Source organism: Acartia tonsa, chromosome 3 (assembly GCF_053477335.1).
Source record: "Acartia tonsa isolate MP-2025a chromosome 3, ASM5347733v1, whole genome shotgun sequence".
Taxonomy (NCBI): Eukaryota; Metazoa; Arthropoda; class Copepoda; order Calanoida; family Acartiidae; genus Acartia; species Acartia tonsa.
The window spans coordinates 59023798-59044097 of record NC_137262.1 but is presented as its reverse complement, the minus strand read 5'-3'; the positions used below and the strand labels follow the sequence as shown (position 1 = coordinate 59044097).

The 20300-nt window shown below is 31.6% G+C and overlaps 1 protein-coding gene across 2 annotated transcripts; it reads left to right on the top strand.

Annotated features, from left to right (window-relative positions):
- The first annotated feature begins 2657 nt into the window (after positions 1-2657).
- LOC145314710 (uncharacterized) lies at positions 2658-19898 on the top strand. 2 transcript variants are annotated; one of them, XM_080154735.1, is made up of 7 exons: positions 2658-3261; positions 3340-3452; positions 4024-4583; positions 4812-4995; positions 5788-6255; positions 6552-8030; positions 19623-19898. In XM_080154735.1, exons 3-6 carry the CDS (start codon positions 4312-4314, stop codon positions 6735-6737), a joined length of 1110 nt encoding a protein of 369 aa, XP_080010861.1. In that variant the 5' UTR covers positions 2658-3261; positions 3340-3452; positions 4024-4311; the 3' UTR covers positions 6738-8030; positions 19623-19898. The 2 variants fall into 2 exon arrangements, with proteins under 2 accessions (XP_080010861.1, XP_080010862.1); XM_080154736.1 differs by having other exon boundaries at positions 5788-6267.
- The last annotated feature ends 402 nt before the right edge of the window (positions 19899-20300 follow it).

Here is a 20300-nt window from a genome sequence, read left to right as displayed (position 1 = left end):
GTAATTTGACGAAGCTACTCTATAACTAATTATATTCTTAAAAGAATCAAAGCTACTCTACAATTAGTTTTATAGGTCGGTTTTTGGGGTTACAATTTTAATATAAATTAGGAATTAAAACTTGATTACTTTATGATTTTATTGGCATAGTAAAATGAATTAAATAATTACACATCAAATTGTCTTTTACATAATAAGAAATAATACTAGATAAATACATTAATAATATAAATATGTACAACATTAAATTAAACATATCTTTATAAGTTTATTCTATGCAGCAAATGCATTCAGTAAAGAATAAAAGCTGAGATAATTCCATTGGGGTAAAATCCTTTATGTCATTAATTAGGGGCTCAAAGTCTTTCAAAGCTGGACTTTTCTTAACAAGCTTCAGTAATTTAGTTACTTGGCCAGGTTTAAAACCTTTATGTGCTTTCCTATCTTGAAGACACATACCAATAAGATTAGCTATTTGAATAGATCTTCCTAAAGGAACCAATGAGTCAAAGTCTATGACATTATTCTCAGTTTGGCAAGATGAATCTATCTTTTCAGGTATAGCCTCAAAGATAGCATTTAAATCAACTTCAGGCATTTCAAGAAGTAAAGTTATAGGATCCATATTGATAAGTTAAAGTTAAATTAATTAAATAGTTTAAATATAATTTTGCCTGTGAGTATGGTGAGGGTTAATGATTACTTCCAAGCTTGAAGATGGAGAGTAAACCAAAAATAGACATGACATACTGGGAATTCTGGATTTTATATATACTAGAGAGAGAACCGCATAGAGAGCATATTTAGCATCCCCTCAGGAGAATCCTCTGGAAGGAAAGAAGCTCCATTCTTTCCCTTTAAGCTTTCCCTTAGCCCTTACATTCAATGGATGTTCCCCAAATAGTATTGCAGGGGAATATTAAAAATAGGTACTTTATTTAGGGGAATATCAAACATTACCTTGACCTATTGACCTACTGACCTATTGGCCTAGTGACCTAATGTACTTGTCCTTGCAGTACATTGACCGGTCATTAACCTATTGTACTGCAAAGTATGATGCAATATCGAATTTTCCATTTTAAGACAAGAATAGACATGTTTAAACAGGAATAGGTACTTATTTAAGGGGGAATATTCTACAGTACATTGACCTGTCAATGACCTATTGTACTTGTCATAACAGTACATTGACCTGTCAATGACCCTTGTATTGCAAAGTATGATGCAATATCGATTTTCCATTTAAATACCAGAAAAGAATGATAAAAGGTTAATATTAACATGGCAAGGACTTGACCAATGGTTCCAAAGAAAATGTTTAAATTTCAATTTAATTTATGATGGGATATCATATACCCCTTTCAACAAATACAACTATTTTTTTTTACTTATTTTACTATTTTTACTATATTTGTTTCTTTTAGGTGGTGGTGTGGAGCACAGTGGTGTATCTTGCTGTTGATGCCCGCTTCAACATCATTAGCTCCAGAACGTCGGGAGTGATGATGTAACCATCCAGTGTTGTACCATCTGGAGTCTCTAGTGGATACAGGTATGCAGCTTCACAGTAGTGTTGGTTACTGAATATCTCATTGGTGGATATGGAGATCTGAGGTATAATGTCGTCCTTGAGATGTTGGGGAAGGTGGGTAAGCACAATATCTATTAAATTGTGGAGGTCTTGGAGGGTATGTAAGGTTTTGTAGATTAGTGGTGTCATAGGCTGGATTAATGGATGGGTGATTAATAATTGGCTAATTGGGTGGTTAGGGTTAAGGAGATATAGGGGTTTAATATCATTCAGCTTTTGAATGGGTTCTGGGTTATAATTGACGTTGATGGTGACTGCTTCATGGTGAAGGGGACAGGTTGGTTGCATCATTTCGGTGGGAAGGTTTATTGTAAAAATAATTCTATTTAATTGGACTAAGGTTGGGTTGAGTCTGTGTGGAGTAGGGGCAGGTTGTAGGTTACATTCTGGAGGGTTGGATGATAGGGATACCATTGTATTGGTTTGGTATGAGGGTAGGTTGAAACCTTGGGTTTGTAGGGTGTCTAGAATGTACAGACCATATCCCTGCTGGTTGTCTGTCCTCATGGTAATCTTGTTGCCGGCTCTTTCATAAAATTGTGTGTCGGGCCTATCACTGTGTTTCCGGTTGATTCTGTATATTTGGGCTGTGAGGGTAGGAACTGAGTAGCCCCTTAAATAATTAATGGAGGCTTGATTCATAAATATGGTTTTATCTTCGATGTAGGTGATTGGTTGGTTTGGGTAGGTGTGGTTCATCAAGATACTACTTTGTAGGGTTGGATACTTAAAAATAGGGAAGGACGTGGTGGGTGTAAATCTCTCCACAAAGCCAGTATTTTCATATAAATAAAGGTTTTGATTTGTATTCATCAGTAGTTCAGCTTCTTGATGTACATTTCCTATTTCAGGTTGGTCCGCCACTTGGTGGTCTTCTGCCTCCATGAGTTGTACCAGTATATCCACTGCTTCTTCAACCTCATCTGGTGGGACAGCTCTAAAATCTCGTACCTGTAAGTTCTGTAACCTGACTAATTCTAAATATATAAAACAATAAAATGTAATATTTATAATATATTGTTCGTTTCTAGTTTTTTTTGTTCTTATTATTTCAGATAAAATTTATTTTTTTAGAGTAAAGAATGTGCTTAAAATGTATAAGATATGTTCAAAAATGTCCGTTGGTCTGTAATGCTAGGGACATATTCAGATAGAAGCAACTATTTCATATTATATTTGTTCAGTTATTTCCGAAAATTGAGTTGTCATAGCAATTTTAAAATGTCGTCTTCTGTACCGGAACCTTTTAAAAAAATATTTACCTTGTCCGTTCAGGATATTGGGGTCTTCGTTCTCTCCTATTTTTTTTGTTTTAATTTTTTTTTATTTTAAAATAGACTTAAAAGAGACTTAAAGTTTACCTTAATACATATGGATATATCTATCTATATTATACATTATTTTTTTTTTAGGGAGAAATTAAATAATACATATCTATTCCTTTATGAATGAAAGATTAAATTACCCTAACTTTTCTCAGTTAATATTTGTAGATCATAGAAATAAGTTAAAATGTCCGTTAGCTGGGATCCATATAAAGATTTTCGTATAATATCCACTGAAAAATCATCGACCACTGTGGCTACCCCCACTACGTGGTATGCTGAGGAAAGAAGAGCCGAACCTATGCTAGCTGTAAAAAGATTGGAAGATATTGTTCCTAATGGGTAATAATAATTTTTTTTTTAAACTAGGATTTATATTTAGTGTTTTATTTTACTTGTTAACCCTTATTTTATTCCTAGAATCTCTACTGACAATCTCATGTTTGATTGGGCTGAGACTGAGAAAATACTATTATTTTCTCAAGCCATCATCTGGCTACTACTGCTTCTAATTTTAGTAGCTTTATTTGCTGGTAATATTATTTTATTTCCTTATTTTAGAGTAGCCGCGCTACAAAAGAAATGTTTATATCTTAAAATTTGAGTGTAATAATTTCAATCAATAAGTCAATTTAAAAATTCCATTAAGTTAAATTCATTTGTTATGATTTTAAAGTTTAGATTTCTTGATAAATTGTTTCCCATTACTTTTATGGGGAAGTGAGAGTGTTTATGAAAAGGGGGAAATAAAAAGGGAGTGGGGTAGAATTATAGATAAATGTCAGATAATTTGAAGTCCTTATCATTTCTTTGAAATATAAACATAATTGATCATTTCAAATTTAAGCTATTATATATTTTTTTATAACTAGGATTTAAATTGAAGTTTTCTTAGTTTACATTTAAAGATTCTAGATCCCAAAATTTCCCTATGTCCCTTAAAAACTTTTAATTCCTTGTGTTCGTTTAATTAAAATAATACGGAAGCTTTAACACTTATCATTGTTGATATTTATGCGCGGCATTTTGGCGCATATTCTTTCCCATGCGTTGCGTAGTTACTATTATTGCGCATATCTTAATAACTCTGTTTTCTCTTTTTAGTTTGTTGTTCTGTGACCAAACAAGGGGGAAAAGAATACAAAAGAACTGAAGAAAATAATCTTGCAGAACCCTGTCCCTGCCGTAGTACTCCCGTGTAGATTTTTTTGTAAAAGTGTGATTGTTTTCATGAATCTTATGCAACTTTTATAAGTATTGTGTTGATAAAATTATCTTTTTTTAAAATTTTCCTTTACATTGACCTATCTTTATATGTTGTTAATTTCGAAAATTTTGTTTAATGTTTTCTTTATTTCAGATTTTAAGGTTAGCTTGTTTTGTTAAAGAAAAATGGGGGATTTAAGTGATTTTTATAAAAAATGGTGGGTATCATTGGAAAACCCTAAAACTGTGAAACCACCACCTATGCCCGAATTTGTAACCACTGGACCGCCGGGATCAGAGATAAAATTACCATCGTCTGCCACTCCTGTTTTGAATCCCAACATTAAGGTGGCCATAGAGGAGGAGAAATTAACTATTTCCGTGGAGGGTGCTGTGGGAGTTACCCTTGGATCCACCATATGTGGTCTGAGTGTTTTTGGAGCTCTGTTTTATTTTGGGTAAGTTATTTTTTTATATGTTATTTTTCTTTACTAATATTTATAAAATGTGTTTAGCATGAAAGGTTATTTTTTCCTTTTTAAATGGCAAGAGATGAACTTTAAGTATTGTAAGTTATACTGGTCAGTGTATTTTTTTGTGTATATATATGGCAATCTTATGTCGTTAAAGGTTCAGTTTTTTTTGTTTTTTTATGTTATGTGATTTATTGGTATGACATTTTCCAGTTGGAGGAGAAGGAGATTGACAACATCATCTGCTGGTTGTCCTCCAGTGGTCGTTGGGGATCGCCATAATGTGGAGAACCCCCTGGAACAAGGTAACCTTACCTCCCAGACCTCCGTGGACCATCGCCAGGATATGCAACCTGGGCAGGGGGTTAGAGCTTTCCAGGACGCCCCTCAAAACAAGGTAAATGCTTATAATTCTGTAGTAACCTCGACTTTGCCTGTGACCATTTAACTAAATGATGTGAGAGAAAAAAAACTATTTTTTCAAATCTGTCCATTTTATTTCTCAAAACTATTTGCTTATATAAAAAAAAATGAAAACTATTTTAAACACATTTCATATAAAATTTGTTTATTAGAGTGAGAGAAACTCTATCTTTAATCTAATTCATATTGAAATACTCGTTTCTTAAAACTAGTAAAAAAATATATAAAAAAAACTACTCAGTTTTCATAAAGCTTTTCCCCTTAGATACAGCGTGATTTTAATCTATTTACATTAATTGGTATATGTGTAATTTATATATATCTCTCCCCATGAACTCTAAAAGTTTTAGTGGTTAGAGTACAATGTTTATAAACTAGGCTAGGAGGTGGTAGTTTCAAATCTTACCCCTAAAGGTTAAATCTAATAAACTTGTAAACATTTTTATTTAATACCTATATTTTTTTTCTAAGAATGTAAATTAACAAATACTTGTTCCTTGAATATTGTTTTTATTAAACACCTACCAATATAAAAGTTGCAAAAGTTTTCTTTCTACAAGTCTTGTCTGTCTGTGGGTTAGTCTAATTGTTTCTTACATCTATATGTCAAATTTGCTGAAAGATATATTAATATTTTGTTTAGGAAGAGATTTTTGGCTTTTATATCCTATTTTAATAATATAAGTTTTTAATTTTAGGAGATGGACTTATATATTCACCTGGGAATATTTTTCCAATTTTTTTTCTAATATAGATATTTTTCTAGAAATTGTATACGGTTCGCAACAAAGACTTAGTGGAAGGCCGTCCAGCTGCTAAAATTGTGGGTTGTTCTGTAGACGCACATCCTCCTATTCCAGAAACTAGCCTGGCCCAAAATGTTGATAATGATTCCAGATTGATTCGTGAATATTTGGCTGCTGAGATAAGAGGTGAATCTGTAAGATGTGGTGTGCCTGTATACAGTGCATCCAAACCTGGATTGTTGTGTGACATACCTGAGACTGCATTACAAACACAACTAGAAACCATAGATAAAGAGGCAAACAGGACATTAATCAACAAGAACTTTGAGCCCCTGGAAGTCTCGACCCCAATGTCGAGCAACAAGCCCAGTTTGATGGAGGAGGTGGAGCTTAGCAGCAGGGAGCAGACTCTGGTTGACAAGGATGGTTCTGTCACAAACAACCTGGAGGAAAATTCTGATCCAGAATTTCATGGCTATACCAACGAGGTATGTTAAAATGTGAGTAAATTTACCTTATATAATACCTTATCTGGGTATTTTGTGTATGGTTTACCTGTCGATTTTAATCTGTGTGTGTGTTTGAGTGTGTGTGTAATACATATGTTTTACCTGCTGGTTTTCAATATGTGTGTGAGTGTGTGTAATACATTTGTTTTACCTGTCGGGTTTCAATGTGTGTATGAGTGTGTGTATGTATAATTTAATAACATTTAATACAACTTGTCTTAGATATTGACCCTAGGTAAATACTTTAAAATTTTCATACATTTTTTGTTTTCTAGGATGTTGCTGAGAGTGCCCAGAAGTTAAACAAAATGAAGGAATTTTTTTCCAGTATCGGAAGAAAATTAAGTGATTCTCCTAAACAAAGTTCTGTTGATACAATACCTATGACTTTACGCCGAAGTAATCGTACATCAGTCAAAGTATACCAAAATTTAAACGAGACTGTTATTTCCAAAAAATGAGAATCTCAATGTCAGATTTATGTGATATTCAAAGTTTTCCATATTTAAAACAGAATACCTGTGATTGCAATACTATTCCATGTCAGAAGAGATTTTAAAATTTGTGAAATATTTCTAACCAAAAAGAAACGTGATATAATCTTTCTATTAATATTACCTATGCTCATTTCTTTCGTAAACATTTATGTAACAAACTTTTTAAAGTAAAAGTCAATTATACAGTTATAATTATGAACAATATGTGCTTAATTCTATTTAAATATTCTGTTTGAATCAAGCTGTACTGGTTTTAAAGGATATTTGTTACACGCAATATATTATAGGCTATCCTATTATTTTAAAGTTGTTTAAATATTACTACTAATTAAAGAGTCGTAAAATTCCTGTTAATACCTACGCTTATTAGATTAAACAAACGCTTATGTAACATGTACCTAAAATTAGTGGTTAGCTATATAACCATTCCAATTACACATTCAAGTACCTTAATCGTGGTTAGCTGTTTAGCTAGCCTGGCTCAAAAAAATATTTGTGAAACAATATCTATGTATATAAATTACTGGGTAGCAATATTGCTATCCTTGTTTAATTTGTGTGAAGTTTTTTTTCTTTGAATCTCTATATAACTTTCAAGTAAGGATGTGTAAAGCTTTTATATTTATACATATTTGACGTTAAACTTTTCTCAGAATTTTATAAAAATAGTTCATTATTTTAAGTTTTATGTTCAGTAAGGTAAATGTATGGACTGTTTCTAATGTATAGACCTGATAAAGTATGTTTATTAAACTTTTGTTTCTAATAATAACCATTCCTTTCAATAAGGTAAATATGACAAATTTTCTAATGTAAAAATAGTCAAGACAATTTTTTATATTAAGATGCGTTTTTTTTTTATAATACAAGTTTAGATTTTCAAACACTTTTTTTTTAACATGTGGAGAAAAAAAATATTTTTATTCACTTTCAATTTTCAGTATTTGTGTTCACTGTATAAATAATGTACCTACAAATTTCAACAAAATTTTAATAACTACAAAGCTACTTTATTTTACCCGTATTTTGCTAGGAGCGCAGCTGCTCTTAACTTATCTGAAACTCTGTTACTATATCTATATTTACTTGTTAATTATTCGGACCTTTATAAATAAAAATACCACCAAAAAGATTTCTTTTGATTATTCATATATATTTTTTCAGAAAAAATGTTTGTTTTTTTAAAAAATTAAAAAAAATGCCTAGAAGATGAAAGAGATCTCTGTGGATTTGATTAGGCATATTGCCAAAGTCAAAGTAAGACTAAATATCAATTTACCCTTGTTTACTACAATTAATACCTAATTTTAAAGACAACTTTTGATTGATACCTTAAATATTGGCTACAAAGAAAAGTATTAGGTATTTTTTTTATAATTGAGATTAGTAAAAAGATTTTTGTTAGTTTTTTTGTTGCAATAAAACTATTTTACTTAATAAAATACTTTATTAAGTATAATTACCCCTTTCAGCAAAAAAAATTAGCGAAAATTTGTTTGTATTATGAAAATAGATTTATGATAAGAGTTTATTGTTATTATTATAACAATGTATGAGTATGATGTTAGATATTTAAGGTCAATTTGGTTTATGAATTTTATTATAAAATAACGAGTGTATTAGCTTTTCTTGTTATTTTTTAAAAAAAATACTGTTTGGTATAATTATTAGTGGTTAATTGTAATAAGTCTATTGCTAATCTTATACAAGATGGGGAAATGCGTGATATTTATACTACTGTGTGTCATATTGTTATATATTGTGATGTATGACATTATTTTAGTGTAAATTTAGGTTAGTTTGTAGCGTTTTTTTAACAAATTTGAAGTAAAGGGTTTATCATCATATATAGGTGATAATGCATTATTAGATAATGAGTTTTCATAGAGAATGATTTCTCTATTCCTTTTTAGTAACAATACCTTATTGGGCTTTAAAATTATTGTCATTTGAGTTTTTTGAAATGCTTTGAATATTAAAGAGGCTTTTTCAATATGACTTTGAGTTGTCGCTATAGTAAGCCATGAGGGTGTGTGGTATTTGTTAAAGTTAAAAACATATTCTTTATTTTTAATTTCTGGATCAATGGCATTAAGCCTTATTGCAATATTTAGTATATAATGAAAAGCTGTTGCTTGTTCGCGAGGTAGTTTTTTCCTTTGTAGGATAAGGTCAGTCAAATAGTTACATATGGATTCAATTTCCCATTTTAGATGATTCGTTAGATGATCCATTTCCATTTTCCATTCCATGGTTTGGTTGTTGTACTGTGGGCGAAAATTATATAAATATTGTATAGGCTATAAAAAAAATGACAGAATATTAGTTTGTTTATAAATTGATTTGTAAGGGGTGCGTATTATTTGACAGCTATATGATAGTAAAGGTGTGGGTTTAATTTAGCAAAAATATAATAAAACTTTGTTATATGAGTTTTTTTTTGAGATTTTGATATACTTTTTTTGTAAATTTTTTTTGATTTTTTGTTTTGTTTATATTTTTTTGTATATTTTTTTTATATTTCAAGATTTTTTTTTTTTGGTAATCGTTAAACGATTTTTCTTTGTTTACCTTAGTTACGGATTAACATATCTGATTCAATGCCCCCAAAGCAAGTGATCTGATAGTGTTACGTTTTTGATACAAAAGTAAACTAAAAATTTTTTTATTTTTACGTTAGGTTAAAACAGTGTTAAAACAGAATATAATATTTTTTTTATTACGGAAAATTACGATAATGTAGATTAATTTGGCTATACTTAATTCTAAGTCACAGATTAATAATACGATACTATGCCAATGTTTTTTTTTATAAATTGTTACGATACTATATGTACAATAGCTCAAATTAATCAAAAGTTTTAATATTGGCGAAGCCTATATGCACGACGGTTTCGCTCTTGCTGCTGCCTACGCTTTTCTACCATTTTACTTAATGCATTTTTCTTAGGTTTAACGCATTTGTTTACTGATGCCAACATTAAAAATATAGCGAATAATGTTATATTTATTACAATCGTGACTATTATAATAGGATAATTTTCTAGTAGCAGTAAATCTAGATTAGTGAAATCATATTGTGTTTTGAAATGTGCATTTACCCTTGTAATAGTCAAACGTTCATCAGAAGTAAGGTTAGAATATGTTTGCGAAAAATTATCCGATCTGGTTATTGAAGTATTACCGTATAATGAAGTATATATGTTTAACGTATTATTAAAGGTTAAAACAAATGGTAAATCTTTCTGCATTATGTTTGTTTTAAGCTGATTATTGATTGATTTCATTGTATCGTTTGAAATACGATAAACTATGAGCCCATTCTTGATAGTTTGGAACGGTTTTAGGTTTTGGATAAAATTACAATTCTCAATAATTTGTTTTACATTTGTGGCATTGTTGCCATGGTTATTAATTTGTTCTAGACATTTTTCATTGTGCTGTGCAATGCCTGATGCTATTTGATCTTGTGTATATAGCTGCTCGATTTGTTGCGTATCAATGTTTATAATATAATTATTATCTAATGATATGGAATTATACGGTATTGAATATAACTTCTTATAATTGATTGGATTTCTCAGATAGTAAAGTTGTAATATGAATACTGGATTATTATCTTCAACGTAGGCGTTTAAAAATTCATAATTAAGGGTATCTAATACATTAGATGAATTTATTGGTAATATTTTACCACGTAAATAATCAGTCATAATTTTAAAAGATGTTAGATGAATCGTTCTGAAAAAGCTTTCATATTGTTTTAGCAAGGTATGTGCATCAGTGTTGAGATTATCATAAGCAAGTAGCATTTTGCTTAGTTTATCTTGATCCTTTTTTAAGTTTGCAAGTGTTACTGATTCATTCATCTTAATCTCAATAAATGCTGTTGTTATTTGAATATTTTTGATACGTTGATTTAAAACGGCTTCATCTACATGTATATTTATGGTTCTCGCAATATCAATATCAAGGGGAATTGGCGTTAGTCCTGCAACAAAGGTTTCATATTTACTAGCAATGTCAGATATTTGAGCAGTAGTCATAAAAAAGTCTTCTGCTTGTAAAAGAGTACTGTCCCCTGCATTCATAGTATCTTTGAAACTAATGTTGAAAGGTGTACGCAACGAATCCCATGCTGTGTCAAATTTTAATGGTATATCTAATAATTGTTTGGTGACATTAAAAACAATCTTAGTTTTAATTGATTCTTGATATTTATAATAAGTTTTAATAGACTCATCTGGGTACAGAAAAGTAAATGATGACAACAGATGGAGTATTTGTAGGAGGATTATCAGTTGAAACCACATGACTTAAAATTGTTCTATTTATAGTACGTCTAGGTATGGTGTACTTATCTGTTAAAATTTCTTTATTCCGCAAAAGTTACCATTTTCGATCTACTTCTGGTCATGATAGGCTCATTTTCCTCATCCTCCTCATCCTCTGGTATATCCTCCTGGATTATTGTGTCATCTGGTAGTGGTGGTAGAAACTCCTCATTGATAAGTTTGTCATCCTCAGTTGAGTTTGCCTCAAACTTTTCAATGTCAAAATCTTCTGTTTTGATAAGTTCTTCCAATTCTTCAGTTGTTATGTCATATGATGTTTGTTGACAGATTTTTAGTACCTCCTGAGGTAAATCTGTGAACTCTGGGTCAAATGGTATGTATTTCTTAATATCATTTTTGTGACGGTTCAATACGAGGTTATCTGTAAGTCTATGCAACAGAACTGTTGCCGGTTTGACATAAATTACAACAAAAGGGGTTAAGAGGAATTTAGTCCTTAAAGGTTTTGTAGATCCTTTTGGGATGGTATAATCCTTGACAAAGGCGAAGTCGCCTACCTCTATTTGTCTGGTTATTCTAGTTTTGTTACGATTATTTGTCCTTTGATCTCGTTCTTTCTCAATACGATCTTGTACCTCTTTCAATATTTGTTTGAGTTGCTTATTCTTAGTTTCCAATCCCTGTTTTTGGTTTTGTATAGAGGGATGGAGTTGCGGTAATGTTGTTTGATCAAGATATCCTGAGGATAAGTGATTATCCTGCCCATACAGAATTTCATAAGGGCTATATTTGCTTTTCGATACTTTTGCTGAGTTATGTAAATGAGATATAATTGGGGCCATCAAGCTCCAGTTCAAATTTTTCTCAATACTTAAATATTTACGCAAGCTACTTTTAAAGATGCGAACCATTACTTCTATGGATCCATGGCTCATAGGGGAATATGCTGAGCTATAGATTACTTCTACCCCTAACAGAGCTAATGTAGCTAATGTTTCTTTCTTAGAGATAAATGCTCCATTATCTGACCATAATTGTCTTGGATGGAGGGTTTGGTATACACATGTAGTAAAAATGTGTAGAAATTCTTCAGAAGTTTTTGTCTTCATAGGAATAAGTAACATATAGTTACTAATTGGACATTTAATCAGGAGTATGTGATTGTATTGACTTTGTTGACCGGATGGTCCTATATTTTCCATAAGATCCATATATAGCGTTTCACATGGATATGATGTTAGCGGAAAAGTTTGCAATTTATGCTGTCTATTGTTTGCATTACATAATTGACAGGCAAAACAGATTCTTGAGAAACGTCTACAAGATTTGTTTAATTCTGTATGATAATAATTTTCAAGTATAGTTATCATACGCTCATATCCTGTGTGATTTCCAGTAAGGTGGGCCATAGCAACATATGAAGCCAATAATGAGTCTGGTATCATTATTTTAAGGTGTCCGTCCTTCTCTTGGATATACAATAGTCCATTATTTAAAGAATAAGTAAATTCTTTATCAGTGAATATATGATTAGGGGCGCTTTCACAATGTGTATATAGTGTCCCTAAGTCTGCTTGTTGTTGCTTAATTATATGTTCATGAGTCAAAATCTTTTCTAAAGACCTAATTGGATTAAAGATGTTCTTGACATTGCGTTTTGAGTATTTTAACGCTACATCGAGTGTTGCTATTTTGAATGTATTTGTCTTTGGCCGATCTTCTTTTGGAACACAATATTCCAAATAGTTTTTGTTTTCCGCTACCCATTGGATCCATTCATTAAGTGTGAATTCCCTATCAGAGGGTATGGCTTCGTCCAGCAAATTATTTACAAATTTGGGTACTCGAAGTTTTACTAGATCTACTTTGGGTACATCATATTTGCGACTTAGATAGTCTGCTGGGTTAGACTTTGTACCTATAAATTTTAGGATTATTTGGGGAAAATCATGTTTTATCTTATGTCCCCAACGGTTTATTTTCGTTATGCTGTCATATACATCAGAATTATATAGAAAGTATAATGGTTTAGAGTCAACTAATGCCAAGAATGGATCATGGCCTACTAACTTTTTACATGCTCTCAATGAGTTTAGAAGGCTGAATAACTCCAAATCTAAAATTTTGCACTTCCTAGTTTCTTCTGGTATATTTTTAGTAAAGTACAGAATGACTTCTAGACTTCCTCGGTGTCTAGATAAGCTGTACTCGCTATAGGCATCTAAAAGAGTTGGTCTGACCACAAATCTTCCCTTTACTAAGTATAAAAGAAAGAAAAATGGTGGGGCCTTAGATCCGCTATCGAATGTTATTACTGGCATTCCCTCATATGCTAGGGTAGAATTTACTACTTTCATTTTTCGGTGTAGTACTTTAGAAATAGCATGAAATATATATAATTTATCGTCTATCAGTAGGGTGCCATTTTTGATACAGTCTAAATGATTATTTAACTGTTGTTTATCATTTTTGAATTGATGATTTAAGAGTTGGAGATAGATAATTGATGTCTTAATATATTTGCAAATATCTTCACATATTTGAAGATAGTTGGTCGAACACCTATGCGCTATTAGCATAGTCTGCAATGACTCTCCTAATGAATTGGACATTTCATCATATCCAAGGGTTGGGTGTTCCAGATAATCAAACTCAGGTGGGAGTTTAATATCAAGACATTTCCTGTATTCCTTATGATCTTCATTAGGTCTAATATTTCTAATAGGTCGACAAGGCAGTTTATTATCAAAAATGATACGATGCGTTTTATCATCAAGATAGAGGTAGTCTGGAAGTATTTCTTTGGGATATTTAGCAGGGACATGTTGCAACAAAACAGCTGAATAACATGCATAGTTCTCACTTGCTGCATCTGTACACAAAATTTTACTTGATCCTGGTAAACATACTTTACAAAATAAAGGAGAGGATGTCATTTGATCACGTAATTTTTCAAAGACTATTCTTTGCTCCTCTGTAGGTTGAAATCGTTCAAGTCTGGAAGATGTGAGTGGGGTCAATTTGTGTACAAATCGTAATGAATCAAATCCTGCTGCTAATCGAAATGAGTTTACCAGTCCAATAAATGATCTCATTCCTGTAGATGACCTTGGAAATTTTACTTCTTTTAATTTTTCAATTCGTTTTGGGTCCGCAATTATAAAATTGTTAGAAATAATCCACCCAAGGAAGGAAATTTTAAATTTTGCAACAACTAATTTCTTTATGTCAATTTTAGCATTATGAAATGCTAATCTTCCCACAATAACTTTAAGTAATTTAAAATGTTCCTTAATGGTTTCATCAAATGTTGGCATGGGGTTACTAAAGATTATTAGATCGTCATAAAATATTTCGCAACCATCAAGCTTATTGGCTTCCATGATGGGATAATTATCTTCATCCTGAATAACGTTATCTTTATCATCCTTTTTGGGGCTATAATTAAGCATTCTGTCACAAAAACGGTTTAGACAGTTTGGACTTACATTCATTCCAGTGGGAAGTCGTTTAAAGTAAAAACACCCAAATTGGCAAACAAATTGCGTTAACGGTTGTGAGTCAGGGTGAATCGAGATTGAATTAAAGGCATTTTTTAAATCTAAACTAGAATAGCATCCTGCTCCACGAAGGTTATTGACAATTGATGCAAAATTTGGTATTGATACTGTTTCAGCTGCAATACATTCATTAATAAGTTTAAAGTCCACTACAAGGCGAGCTGAGCTCGAATTTGAAGCCTTTTTGACTAAGAATGCTGGTGAAGCAAAAGATGGTAATTTATCCCCTTTACAGGCTGCTTTTATGATAACGTCTTGTTTAATTAGGGCTTCCAAGACATCACGTAATGCTTGTGATTCAAGCGGTGAGTTATAATAAATCTTTTTATTTGCTGGTAGGACAACATTAGGTTTTAACTTAATTCGGTAAAACCCCAATGTGTCAGATATTCTACCTGTGTCTAGCGTGTGTCTGGCAATAACGCTAGGGTAAGTATCAATAAAGACATCTTTAACATATTTCCATATTTCTGGGTCAAAATTTTCCTCTTTAACAATGTCGCTAGGTGTTTGTAAAATAGAAGATGGAATTGTAAGTCCTTCAGGTTCCATTTCTTCTAGTGTAAGAGGTTTTAAATTATCCCTAAAACCTAATTGAATTGATTGTTCTGGATCATAATATGTTGCTATTTCCTCAGGAGTTTTAGTATTTGGTGTCTCCTCAATAGGATAACGTTCTTCTGTTAGAGACTTTGCTAGATCCTTTACATCGTTATTGACTGCATCAGGATTGGAAGGAAAACGTTTAGTATCCGGAAAATCAACATTTATGTTATAAAGATTTTTAGGGATCTGTTTGCAGACCCCTGGTTGAACATCAGGAATTCGTGAAATAGTTACTTCACGTATACCTGCTTCATTGTTATGTTGAGGATAACATTCGGTAAAAATGGTCGCTTTCATTTTTTGTAATTCCATGACCTTTTCATGGGAAGCTTTCTCTGTATAGGTATCGTCTGTACATAAGTCAACATTTGCTTTGATTGCTCCTGTAAAAGTTTTTGATCCTATGTTCTTAACTAATGCTTTGGCTATATATTCTCCATTTTGTAGTGTAATTATCGAAGTTGATGGACAAATTCTTAACTCCGATTGAATATGATACGGGATATTATCCTGGGAAATCAATACTTTGTCATCTAATGTCAATGCCGTACATGGGGCAATGATAAATTGTACTTCTCGTACTTCATTAGAGAGAAAGTTTTCGACAAAGCCAAAACATTGGTTCAATTGTATGTCATTATAATAATATGTAAGAACTCGTTTATTTTCGGATTCTAAATAGGGTACAGTTTCATTGATAATCGTTTCAAATTGCATTTTGACCTTGAATAAGCCTAAGGTCTTTAAACTAATTATTAAAGGTGTTTGTAATTGGCCAGGGCTGTCTACTACATACATGGTAAGATTTTGATAGGTTGTACTATTATAAAGTGCAACTGATATTTGCGTTACACCAAGTATTGGAATCTTATGTCCTGTGTAACCTTTTAATTGATATTTTGTTTTCTGTAATTTAGAGGCAATGTATTTCCCACTCAATTCAGGGAATAATCTAAGAAGATAATCCATTTGTATAATATTTAAATCAGCTCCCGTGTCTACAAATGCAATTACTCTTTGAGGTGTATCACTATGATACTCTATATAACAAGGAATATATAGTTTCTTACCAATGTCATCATCAATATTATAAATAAATAAATTAGAAGTATGTTCATTACAATCGTCATTGTTTTGAATTTTACTTATTCTTAACATATTTACATTTAAGGTAGTAGTCCCTGTTGTTGATTGTTATTGTTGATTATTAAATTTACCTGTAGAGTATCTCTTTAGCTCCTCCCTTTCTGCAAGAGTTGGCCATTGGAGCAGTCCTTGTTCTTTGAGTCGTTTTATAATTGGCCTGTTAAAGCACACTTCTGGTGCGTGGAATAGAGTTACATCCTGCTTCTTACATATTCCGCAGGGTCCTTGACTTGGGTACGCTGTAACGACTTTGCCTGAGTCGTCCCTCATAGCGTAACATACATCATTTGGTTTGTGATTATTTTTCCCACATAAGGAACAATGTGGTACACCACTCAAACCTGTGTTTGAGGGGTAAGATGAACGATTATTTCTTTCATAAGAACTATATCTTATATTTCTTCTATTGTTATTATTATTATATTGTCGCGTATCTAACGTAGGGTGCTGAGTACGGTACCTTTTGTTAGTATTAAAATTACGTTTCACCAATGGGTTAGAAGGTTGTTCCTTACCATTTCCTCTTCTGTACCTTACATCTCTCAAGTCATTCCTCCCGTGAGAAACTTTATCCATATAATTTATTTGTGCACTTCTTATGTTTCTCTGCTTAGGATCTGTCTTAGAGTGATAAGTATGCCCATTACTCCTTTCCATTCTATAACGCCCATAGCGTCTAAGTTCTCGATCGATCGTAGAGCCATATTTTGTTAAGGCTCGAGTTAAGTCAGCAAATGTAGGTATTGTGGCCATCCTGCTATTTAATTCGTTTAAGCAGTTTTCTGCTAATATTTGTGCAGATTCAGGTAAGTTTTCTATTAAGGCTTGTGTGCATAACGCATCGTATGCTGCGGATTGTGCCTCTTTTTTATATTGCAAAGCCGCTCTTTTTCCGTATTTCATTATGTCTGATGTTACTGAATTCAGTGAAGCTCCAAATGGAGGTTTATATGTATCTAAAGCCTTCTTGGCTTCCTTTGGTTTTAGTCGCTTATCAAATTGTATAAGTAATGATTGATATATTTCTGGGAGCGTTTTACTACAATCAATCATACAAGCTACATCTTCAAATACCTCCCCAGTACAGCAAAGGTTTAGATATTCTGTAAACTCTTTCTGACTTAGATTACATTTCTTTTGGGCAAGGTTAAGATTAGTCAAAAATTCTACTATAGTTGGCTGGCCAGGATTAGTTGAGCCCGAAAACTTACGTTTAGTAGGGAACGCATTATTGGCAGCTGAAATTTTTGCTGCATTATCTAGGAGTACATCGTTTTCTGCAAATAACGTGGGTGGTGTGATCGTTTCTGTTTGATCATGATACGCAAGTTCCCTATCTAAAAGCTTTTGGTTAAGTATTTTATCTATACTACCAAGTGTACTATCAACATGATTATTTATGCGACTCTCAATGGCTTTATCCAAATCATGTTTGTAATCGTTATAATCTAGAATTATGTTATCTAGGTCCTTTATGTAGGGCACATTAGCTTTCTTTGATAGTTCTTTAAGCTGTGCTATATTTCCTACAATTATTCTGCCAAGTCCGTCAAATGTCTGCGCAAATGCTGGGTCATGGCGTATATCGTTCACCAAATCATCAAAACCGTTATCATGAACCGATCCACGGTCTCGTGAACTTTCGCGTGTGTGTGGTCGCGATGCTGATGCATTTCGTTCAAATATCGGTTCGGTTCTACTTTCGTTAACAATACCAGACGAGCTTGCCACAGGGCCCTCCGTATCGTTAAGAGCTACACCAATTTCTCGGAGATTAAAGGTGTCCTTTTCAGACTTTTTATCTCCCTTTTTAAACATAATTGCTTATTTTATTATGTATAACCTGAAAAAGTTCTTTAACGGTAGAGAAAAGATCTAATAATAGTTTAGCAAAAGTATCTAATAATTTGGGGTTATAGATAGTTATTGCTAGAGTTAAACAGATTATAAAAAGTATTAGTAAGCAATGTAAAATAGTTGTACAAACAATTTTGTCCTATAAATAGAACAACCTGAATATTTTCCAAAATTTGCTGTGAGAAGTTGGCTGTATTATATCCTCTCTTTGTATGTGTGTGTGCGTATTTTGATATCTTCAGTAGAATTGTTTATACTGTGAGTTAGTTTTATTTTATATATAAACTATTTATGTAAATTTTCCTTAACTTTAATTAGCGTTTTCTTTCTTAAATAATTAAATCTTACTTTATTTTCATCAGTGATATTGATAATATTCACGTACGCTGTCATTTTACAATTTGCATTTTACATTTTAATCTAAAATTTCCTGAAACTCTTTCGGAAAAGATACTATAAAATACGTACTATACGTATTTAGATTATATTTGCTTTTTAGAGCGTTTTGTCTAAATTTCAAATATCTAGTTGTGTATTTACAATAAAGATACTAGATAAGTATGTCTATTAATATTTTTTTGCACTGATGATGTAATTTTGAGTAAAATAGTTTGTTTACTCAAACCAATAATCATATTTGATTATTTAATTAAGTTTTTCTCTAAGATGTAAAACTTTTAAATATAAAATTAAATTTTTTTTGCTGTGTTTACTGTGTAAACGTTTGCTGTTTTGAATTTGTGTTCTAGATCTAAACAATTGATAGATTTGATTGATCGCCAAAGTGTTCATCAAATACAGCTTAAAGTATGATTTTAGCAAATATGTTTTATCTATTCTTTTTAAATTACTACTAATTTATATTTTAAAGGTAAAATTAATAAAGAATATTTTGATTTTGCTATTTTCAAAATTTAATTTTTTTCTATGTTCATGGGAACATTTTAGCATAGTCATTCAAAATTTGACATGTGCCATATACAAAATTATACATAGATAGGCAATTGATGTGTATTTAATTCTTTTACATATTAGATGATTAAACATATATATAGGAGTATTTTTTGTAATTTTTAAGGAAATATTTACATATATTTTCCCCTCCGGGCAAAGAAAATTAATTCTTATATCGGACGTTGCGCCACATGATGGCACGAGGGCGGTTTCCGTAGTGCCACGTTTACTTAACTATTTATCTTAAGACTAAATTTAACAATTGGTTGGTTCAGATTTTGTATTTGGAAACCACTCGTCCATGTGCTTAATGAGAAAAGCTCATAGTCTGATCTAAGCTATATTAGTCTATGATGCTAGTCTCACATATATACCCTATTTCCCTTTAGTCCATTGTTTAATATCTATATAACAAGTTATACCTATTTTAGGCAGTGATTTTCTGATACTGAATCAAAGTGACCATGTGACCTATACAATGCTCTCCTGGAAAGCTAAGTGCAGGTAAGAGTTGGTTATCTAGGTAGCTTTTAAATAAAGCAAAGTTTTACTCCATAATTCTTATTTAAGTCTGTAATTTGACGAAGCTACTCTATAACTAATTATATTCTTAAAAGAATCAAAGCTACTCTACAATTAGTTTTATAGGTCGGTTTTTGGGGTTACAATTTTAATATAAATTAGGAATTAAAACTTGATTACTTTATGATTTTATTGGCATAGTAAAATGAATTAAATAATTACACATCAAATTGTCTTTTACATAATAAGAAATAATACTAGATAAATACATTAATAATATAAATATGTACAACATTAAATTAAACATATCTTTATAAGTTTATTCTATGCAGCAAATGCATTCAGTAAAGAATAAAAGCTGAGATAATTCCATTGGGGTAAAATCCTTTATGTCATTAATTAGGGGCTCAAAGTCTTTCAAAGCTGGACTTTTCTTAACAAGCTTCAATAATTTAGTTACTTGGCCAGGTTTAAAACCTTTATGTGCTTTCCTATCTTGAAGACACATACCAATAAGATTAGCTATTTGAATAGATCTTCCTAAAGGAACCAATGAGTCAAAGTCTATGACATTATTCTCAGTTTGG

Coding starts and splice junctions, on each gene's coding strand:
- LOC145314710 (XM_080154735.1), top strand. CDS start 4,312: ATGGGGGATTTAAGTGATTTTTATAAAAAATGGTGGGTATCATTGGAA. Junction 4,996..5,787: donor AGGACGCCCCTCAAAACAAG/GTAAATGCTTAT, acceptor ATATTTTTCTAG/AAATTGTATACGGTTCGCAA. Junction 6,256..6,551: donor TTCATGGCTATACCAACGAG/GTATGTTAAAAT, acceptor TTTGTTTTCTAG/GATGTTGCTGAGAGTGCCCA.